Consider the following 8,880-nt stretch of genomic DNA (forward strand, 5'->3'; position numbering starts at 1 on the left):
GCGTCGTAGGAAATCTTGGTGCTTGATTGTGTTTGGATATGTTTTCTGTGATATTTATTTATGGAACAATCCACAACTATTTTAGGTTGTTGATATATGATAAACCTGCATATTCATACATATGTTTAGATAAGTCTAGGGAATCGACTTTAAAAGACCCAAGTTTTTAAGACAATACCAACTTTCGGAGTATAGGCCAAACAAAATTTTCAAACTTAAAAAGAGTTTTCCAATTTTGTTTGGGGGGGTGGCGATTTTGGTATTCGTTTCAAATCATGTTGCCACCCTAAGCCTGTCATGTTTACTCCATTAGAGTTTGTGTTAGTTAGTGCATTACGGTTTAATTGTGCTTCATATTATCATATCATCTTTACAATATTTACATTACAGTGCATGCCAATTTTGCCACGTTTCTATGGTTAATTCTTTCCTTATCTCTTTACACTTTGAGGACAAAGCGTTCGATTGTTTGGGGGTGAGATAGAAACATTTGCAAAAATTAGACACTTTTAGGATGTAAATTACGCACTTTTATTTATAAAATGTTAAAAATTATAAAAATTAGTTAGTTACATAATTTAATTGTGCTATTGAATTGTTTCATGAACCCCTTCTCCCAAATTGTTTTGGGGTGGTATAGAAACAGGATGTAAATGTTAAGCACATATTAGGTTGTATATTACGATTATTTGTCTTAAAAAAAAAAATAAAAAAAAAATAAAAAGTTTATGCTATACACTTAGGAATATTGGTATTGTTTCTTTCTCTATGCTCTTAATAATCTAGAAGTCTCACGTAGCTTTTGTATTAGAATAGTTTTTAGAAACTTAGGTTAATATGTAGGTAATAATCTTTGCATCTATCTATAAATATATTACATGAGTATCTATGATTGTTGGCAAGTAAGTTTTTGAAATCTAGGCTAGAGTACTTATTCTACAAATCCTGTGAGAATATAGCCTAAAAGCCTTATATGAGTGAAACATTTGAGAAATGACACAAGGGAGAAGTATATTCCAAATAGAGAAATCACACGTCCACTTGCTTGACCACTATACCATGTCCTAAGAGAGAATTTAGGCCCCACTGAGCATTTCATTAGCCCTTTCATAAATCACAAATCCTTTACCCTGTTGCAAAACAAAACAAAATAAAAAAAAATTCAACCTACCCAATTTAGATAAGTCTGAGAATAGAATAAGGAAGAAAGAAGAAGAGAAAAACCTGTGTAAACAAAAGTTAATTAATTGCTTCAAAAAAAATAAAGAAAAGAAGTTTTCATCCAAAGAAAAGAAAAATAAAAATAGAAATAAAATAAAAACTCCAAAAAAAAAATAGAATAAAAGGAGTCAAAAGCCAAAGAAAAAAAAAATATATGGCTAAGGATGGAAACAAAGTGTAGAAGCAAAAGTAAATAACAAGGTTTTCTCTATTTACATAATATGAAGACTCTATTATCTCAGACTTGTCCCTTTTGAATATCCATTTCCTTCCTTCTTAAACCATCTCCTAATCCCCGCAACACCTAATAAAGACCTCTAGCTTAATTAGGAATATGTTAGTGGGATAGTAAGTGGCAGATGTGTTTGATAAACTTCGGCTTCCTTGTGTGTCATTGAGATTGTAAGGTAAAGTATGCCCGCTGCACACTGGAGTAGCAAAACTTGAGTGGAAAAATCAGAGTGATTTTTGTCTTGACTTTTATGTGAGAACCTACTTAAGGACGCTATTCCAAAGTTTCAGAAACGGACCTGTTACTTAAACTCATTGTATATATGTTTATTTGTAGATGATTGATTATTATGCATATATTAGCTTAAGTTTTGACATGATTATTCTGTATTCATTGCTAGTGAGATGTATAGATAATTGAGACATAAATAAGGAAACAATAGTTTTATTTCTTAGTCGTTGTAGTATAGATGAAGTTTTTTAGTACCTTCACTGGAAAACTCTCACGAGACTACAACTCGTCCACTAGGGAATTCCTAGTGGTTTAAGGCCTTGTTGCATATGGTCAATGCAATCGCACTCAGCTAAACGAGAGAGATAGAACTCCATTTTTGGTCACTTATTCTAATTTCTCATCTTTGCTTGAGGACAAGAAAAATGCTGTTTGGGGGTGGTTTGATAAGAGCCCAAAACTGTAGTTTTAACCCCTTAATAATCATACTTTTAGACCAATTATGTGAATAATAAGTAAGAGTTAATATCGACACGTGTGTTTTATGCATTTCAGGCTTCAAAGTCCATTATGTGCAGAAATGTGCCACTTTAGCTAGATAAAGGAGCAATGGTTGGTTGCTAAGGAGTTCTGTGATTAAAGGCCAAGATTCAAGAAGACAAAGCCTTTCTAAAGCCCGGTCAAAAGCTGAAAAGTCAAAGTCAACGCGGGCAGAAACAGACACAAAGTTAGCAGAACTTCCGAAGACCATATCTTTGGACTCAGACCTCAGAATTGGGCCTACCTTATGTCAAAACGACCGGCTCGGAAAGAGCTTTCCAATGGTCCAAGCCTTGACCCAATCAGAGGAGCAGAAGTAGACGAAACATCTGTTGAAGCCAACTACAGCTGAAGAGCCCATTTTGGACTAAAGAAATTGGGTTTTGGGCCTGATTCTCTGGCCCAAAACATGGCTCCAAGCCCATGCACGATTTTTGGATCTGAAAGTATAAAAACAAAAGCTTAGCTCTTTGTTAATGGTAGATAGTTAGACCTAGATTAGAAATTAGATTAGTAGCCTCCATTAATTAGTTTTAGATCTCAGTTTTAGAATTTCATTCTCTATTTTAGATTAAAACTTTAAATCATTGTTCTTTATTGATTAGATAAATAAAATAGTTATTCTTGTCAATTTCGATTTTTGTCATTTATAATTTATTAGATCTAATTTCAATTCTTGTTATCATTCAATTCTTAGTTATTAATTAGATTTCGATTATTGTTTAGTTAAATTTCATAAAGTTAGAATCTTTGTAATATGTTGTATTCGATTTCAATGGGAAATGATGGTTTGATGAATCAAGGCTAAAACCTTCATTAGAGGGGTTGATGAAGCCTTGATGAAAACTTAGTTGTATAGTGTAGAAGTATTGTAGAATCTATTCCACTCTAGAAGGTCGTGATTCGCCATGAGAATGGGTGGACGACCTCACATGCTAGTTAGTATTTGGTAGAAATGCCATGAACACTAGGGATTAGAACTCGAAATTCTTGTCGTAAGAACGTAAGAATTGATATACAAGAATCTATGCTAGTTTATTAAGTTGGATTCGAGGTGGATTCAATCCCCCTCTAATCCTTTATCTAGATTAAAAAACAATCATATTTCCATAGCATTCGTAGTTTAAATCCAACATAATCAATTTCATATTGTATCGTAGTATAACACCTTTAGTAAAGCTCTCATTAAACTTAAGACTGATCAATTAGATTAGAAAACATTCCATGCTAGAGAACTAGGAGTGGAACGAATTTGTTACTCCACTCTATTTCGATAGAATTGAGAGTAGAAACTTTGATAAATAATAGACACATAAATTTAGTTTTAGTTTACTTACGTTTTGAGTTCATCGTTCATTTTGTAGGTAGACTATTCAATTTTATCATTTATCAACCATCATACATCTATATCATCCATACACATCTACACACACAAAAAGAGGCAGTGTCACTAGGCTTACTGTTGAGGTTTGTTTGAAATCCTTTTTCTTATGTGTTTTCCTATTAATAATTACAAGTTTACAAGTCTTTGGGTGAAGTCCGGGGGGGGGGGGTATAACGAGCGTGAGGCTAGGAATGATGATTGTGAGATAGATCTTGACTAACATGTTTAGAAATCAGGAGTTATCTAACACAATTTTTTGTTGTTTGAAAGGACATAAGAAATACATGAATGTTTTAGTTGCTTCCATGTTCGAAGTAAAAAGGCCAAGAAATATGGAGTTGCTTATATCTTATTATTACGTTAAACTATGGGTGTGCAATTTTAGACTGGAAAAACTCCCTGGGAAAGCTACTTTCAAGTCCTAAGTTTCTTGAAGAACTGGCATCCAAGTGTTCAATGAACTCCCAAAATGAATTTTCAATATAGTTTGAGTTTTTAAATTTTATTTTTTCATGTGTAATTTGTTGCAACACTCTCTTATTAGCGTCAATATCGACCATTGCTGGTAAGTCACAATCATATCTTAAATGACTTTGCATTGTAAGTTTGTAAGATCATTTTTTACATAAATTGGATATGAGATGAATTGCCATAGCAATACATGCATGTATATGTTCTTTTTAAACTAAAATATATCTTACATAGGACTTTGTATGCAATGAATCCCCAGTACGTCCACATTACTTTGCCAATAAAGAATTGCAGATGTGCCAACTTGGCCACCTGCAGCAGTAGTGCAGTTCTACAACAAAAATGGAATGATTATTATTGAGTGATAAAGATTGTTGTGGAAATGGGTGTTGCAGAATGGCCTCTATTGGTTCAAGCATACATGGTTACTTGGAAACAAGTGAAAAGATAGCGAAGATAGTGACTAATGGGTATATCAGAAGAAGCAATATAGTGGAGGATGAATGTATCCCATCGAACCGTGCATCAAGTGTTAAAGTTCTCTATCTTTGTTTTTTTTTTTTTTTTTGGTGAATTATCATCAGACTGTAATGTAAAGAACAACTACTACCATATGTATAGAAACATGATCATACTCCAATTTTCAATCGAAGTTGTTGTGATACTAAATTTCAAGTGATGTCTATGTCTTCTAAGCGAGTTCCATTGTTCATACTAGATTGTCCGCATGTTATATTGCACTAAATGACATAACTACACTAAACGACTATATGTAGCATATAATTTAGTATCCAACAACAAATGAAATATTGTACAATAAAAATGAACTCAATTAGTAATGCAAGGTGTTTATGATGGCATTAGGTTGGTAATAGTGTACTACGCACTAATAGATCTCATTAGATCGTTCCTCGAGATTTTAGGCTTAATCGACCTGTGCAGACCGCGAGGTATCCTTCATGACCTCTCCAAACCGACTGTTGGCCTATAGAATTGAACAACCTCACCAGATCGTTTAAGTATACACCTAAATGACCCAGCCATGTCGATTCAATATATTTTACCAGACACATCTAGCCATAACGAGCAGTACAGATCGCTTGGGCATAACATACACAACCCAACCATGTCATCTAGACATTTGTAGACATTTTGAATTTTAATTATGAAATTTTGAGTAAAATTTGAAATTAAGATAGCTAGATAGAGCAATTTACATGAGACTTTGGTACAAAATTTCTAAACCCTAAACCCTAAACGATTTGTTGATTCACATTTGTGAAAGTGATTAAAACTTAGTAAAATTTACAATACCCCATACTTAATTGAACAATAATTGATAGACACAAATTATTAACTAACCATTTACTCAAGCATGTCAACAACTTAGTGAGTTTAAGGTTCAACCTAGCTACGTCTTATAAGTTTACAACTGATGAACACAACCAATCAAGATTTGTAAAATTGAAATATGATTTGTAAAATGTAAACCCTAACCAAATTTTACAAATAATATTTTAATTTTGCAAAATTTGGTTTGGAACAGCACAAGCAACATTCATTACATGCACTACTTGTAAAAAATGAGCTAGTGTTAGCTTTTGTATATGTATATGACAAAGTTAGGGTTTACATAAACAAGTTCAATAAGAATGATTATAATCAAACATTTTACAAATCAGATTTCAATTTTGCAATCTTGATTGGTTGTGTTTATCAATTGTAAGTTTATAAGACGTATCTAGATTGAACCCTAAACTCACTAAGCTGTTCGAGTAAATGGATGGTTAATCATTTGTTTCTATCAATTATTATTCAATTAAGTATGGGGTATTGTAAATTTTAATAAGTTTTAATCACTTTCACAAATGTGAATCAAAAAATCGTTTAGGGTTTAAGGTTAACAAATTGCATACCAAAGTCCCATGTAAATTGTTCTATCTAGCTATCTTAATTTCAAATTTTACTCAAAGTTTCATAATTAAAATTCAAAATGTCTACAAATGTCTGGACGACATGGCTGGGTCGTGCATTGTATGCCCAAGCAATCTGCAATGGTCGTTAAGGCTAGATGTGTCTGGTAAAATATATTGCAATGGCATGGCTGGGTTGTTTAGGTGTATAACTAAATGATCTAGTGAGGTCGTTCAGTTTTGTAGGCCAACGGTCTGGATATGTCGTGAAAGATACCTTGCAGTCTGCAGAGGTCAATTAGGCCTAAAATCTTGGGGAACGATCTGATGAGATCGTTTTGGATGCTTTTGTGAGACCTGGCTGGGTCGTCTGGACCAAAATCCAAAAAAAAAAATTTATTTGATTTTGTGTTTTTCATATCCAAATTAAATTCATATACACATATAACTTCAAATTCATATTCATATACATAAAACCATATTCAAATTCATATTCATATTCAAACACACATAACCTAATTCCAAAGGCAAATTCATATACAAATGATTCCAACTTCAAATTCCAAATTCATAAACTTCAAATTCCATACATTAGTATACATCAAATTTCTACCAAAACCAAAACCATGAAATTATACAATAAAGCTTAATCCACACAACAAACCCTAATTGATATACCAAAAAAAAATAACTTCATATCCATTAGACACGGTCATGATGGTAACGCCCACCAATAAACTTGCACCGGGTCAAGTTTTCTACATTGCGGAACTCAATCCTTGATTCCTCGGGAATCGCAAGCCTACCTAATTGTAGACCTCTCTCTAACATGAGATTAGTTTCATCGAGGATGTTGCTCTGTCAAAAAAAATGCAAAAGTAATTTAGTATGAGGAGCCATTTAGTATTTACAGTTTTAAAAGAGCGGAACTACAATTATCAAATGACAAAACTCACCAGGTGAGTACTAGAACTAGGAAGTGTCTATAGGTAGGAATGTATAGGAAGATTGTGATTTATCATTCAAATGAGAGTATTCTTTTCATACCATTCCATGTAGCCCAATTGACACTCCCATGGATAAGTAGCCGGAGGTCCTCGATTTTAGGATTGGATCACGTGATTCTCCCATGTGGTCTAATATGCCGATGCAAGATTCCGTTTCACCTTGTACCCACGTCCGCAAGTAGTTCTCGTCGCTTCAATTGGGTGTGGAGGATTGGTGGGTATAAATTGGACGTGACCCAACTGACGCACCGCCTTACAAACAACGTAAAGCTCCATGACACCAAGAAAACATATAAATTCCTTAAAATAAGCAATCTCATCCACCGGCCATGTGGCTCTGACATTGTTTTAGGGCCACCATTCAACCTGTGATATGAGAAAATCAACCATTAATGACATACTCCAACGATCAATTAATCAAGAAAATATTAAACAAATCCATATACTTACCATTTGACAATTTGTATCATCAAGAAACTTTCAATGCATGTTTTGTGTTAGTATAGTGTAGAGTGGTAACTGAGTGCCTACGACATCGAGGCTGGTCCAACTCATACTCCAGGTTTGGGATTGGCCTGAAGTGTGGGAAGTAATCGTAGATCCACGCTTAAATTTATATATACACACAATTAAAATACTAATAAATAGATAAAAGGTTAACATTGAAAAGATAAACAAAAATACTAAAGATTTACCTATAGGAGAGTGAAATAGCATGTAATGCCTTTCACTTTGGCACCTATGGCAACCCAAAACCGCGGTACAAGTATGCAAGTATTGGTGCACCCCACATATAGTCTTTGATCTCGCTAAACTTCAACGACAACCTCATATAACAAATAGGAACTGTAGTCCTAGACTTGTCAGGGAAAATAGTACATCCAAAGAAGAATAACAAATAACCTCTGACAGCACATTGTACCTCCTTCAAAGTTGATGCCTTTTTCACAGGTTTCCCTTTCACTAAAATATCACTATCATGCACCTTCCCTGCCATGTGATGCCTTAGGAATTCTAACCTTACTTTTGATATGAAGTGGTTGGCTTGTAACTCCGCCTTACTCGCTCCCATAGATATATCAAGAGCACGGTTCAGCAGCTTCTCAGTCTGTTCCAACTTCAAATCAATGTTGCCTTTCATGACTTTTCCTCTTATCGAGACTCTTAGGATTTGGGAGACATCATCCAAAGTGATAGTCATCTCCCCAAATGGCATATGAAATGTGTTGGTCTCCAGATGCCACCTCTCTACAAATGCAGAGACAAACACAGAATCCTGGTGCTCGTATACTCCCATCACGAGATCATACAAGCCCGTCCTTCTAAGCTCGATTTCAAATCTAGGATTCTTTTTAAATTTGACTTAAGATTCCATTGATTTAACTTGGTAAGGTGCTGACCACACTTCAAAGCTCCGCACTCCTTCTAAAGCAACAAATAGTCAATGAGGAGAAGGTTTCGTAAAAAAAAAAATTAAAGTACTAAGTGCATACTATATGATATTAATATTACCTGCCCTTCCTAAATATCGCGAGCCACGTGCACCGCATAGTCATACAAAACCTGCTCGTTATCACGTACACGCTCTGTATAAGGCCTATCACCATATGTGCTTAGTTGGTACTCCTTATCTTTCTTGGATTTTCTCATAATATTTTGAACTGGACGTACTTCCAATGGTGTTTGCACTATTTCCTCCATCGCTTCCTCCGAATTATCATCCTTTTCCAAATTGCCATCCTCCTCTAAATCATCATCCTCCTCTAAATCATCATCCTCCTCATCCTCATCACCCGACTCTTCCCCATCATCGTCGTTACCATTTTCTTCATCCTCATCCTCATCCTCATCACCATCACCATCACCATCCTCCTTTCCTCT

General features: G+C 34.5%; 1 protein-coding gene across 1 annotated transcript; it reads right to left on the minus strand.

The window, feature by feature from the left end:
- Nucleotides 1-7,738: 7,738 nt before the first annotated feature.
- LOC147497681 (protein MAINTENANCE OF MERISTEMS-like) lies at nucleotides 7,739-8,296 on the minus strand. Its single transcript, XM_086562971.1, has one exon. It carries the CDS (start codon nucleotides 8,294-8,296, stop codon nucleotides 7,739-7,741), a length of 558 nt encoding a protein of 185 aa, XP_086419097.1.
- Between the last annotated feature and the right edge of the window lie 584 nt (nucleotides 8,297-8,880).

The sequence above is a fragment of the Coptis chinensis genome, chromosome 5, assembly GCF_015680905.1.
Source record: "Coptis chinensis isolate HL-2020 chromosome 5, ASM1568090v1, whole genome shotgun sequence".
In the NCBI taxonomy this organism is placed as follows: domain Eukaryota; kingdom Viridiplantae; phylum Streptophyta; class Magnoliopsida; order Ranunculales; family Ranunculaceae; genus Coptis; species Coptis chinensis.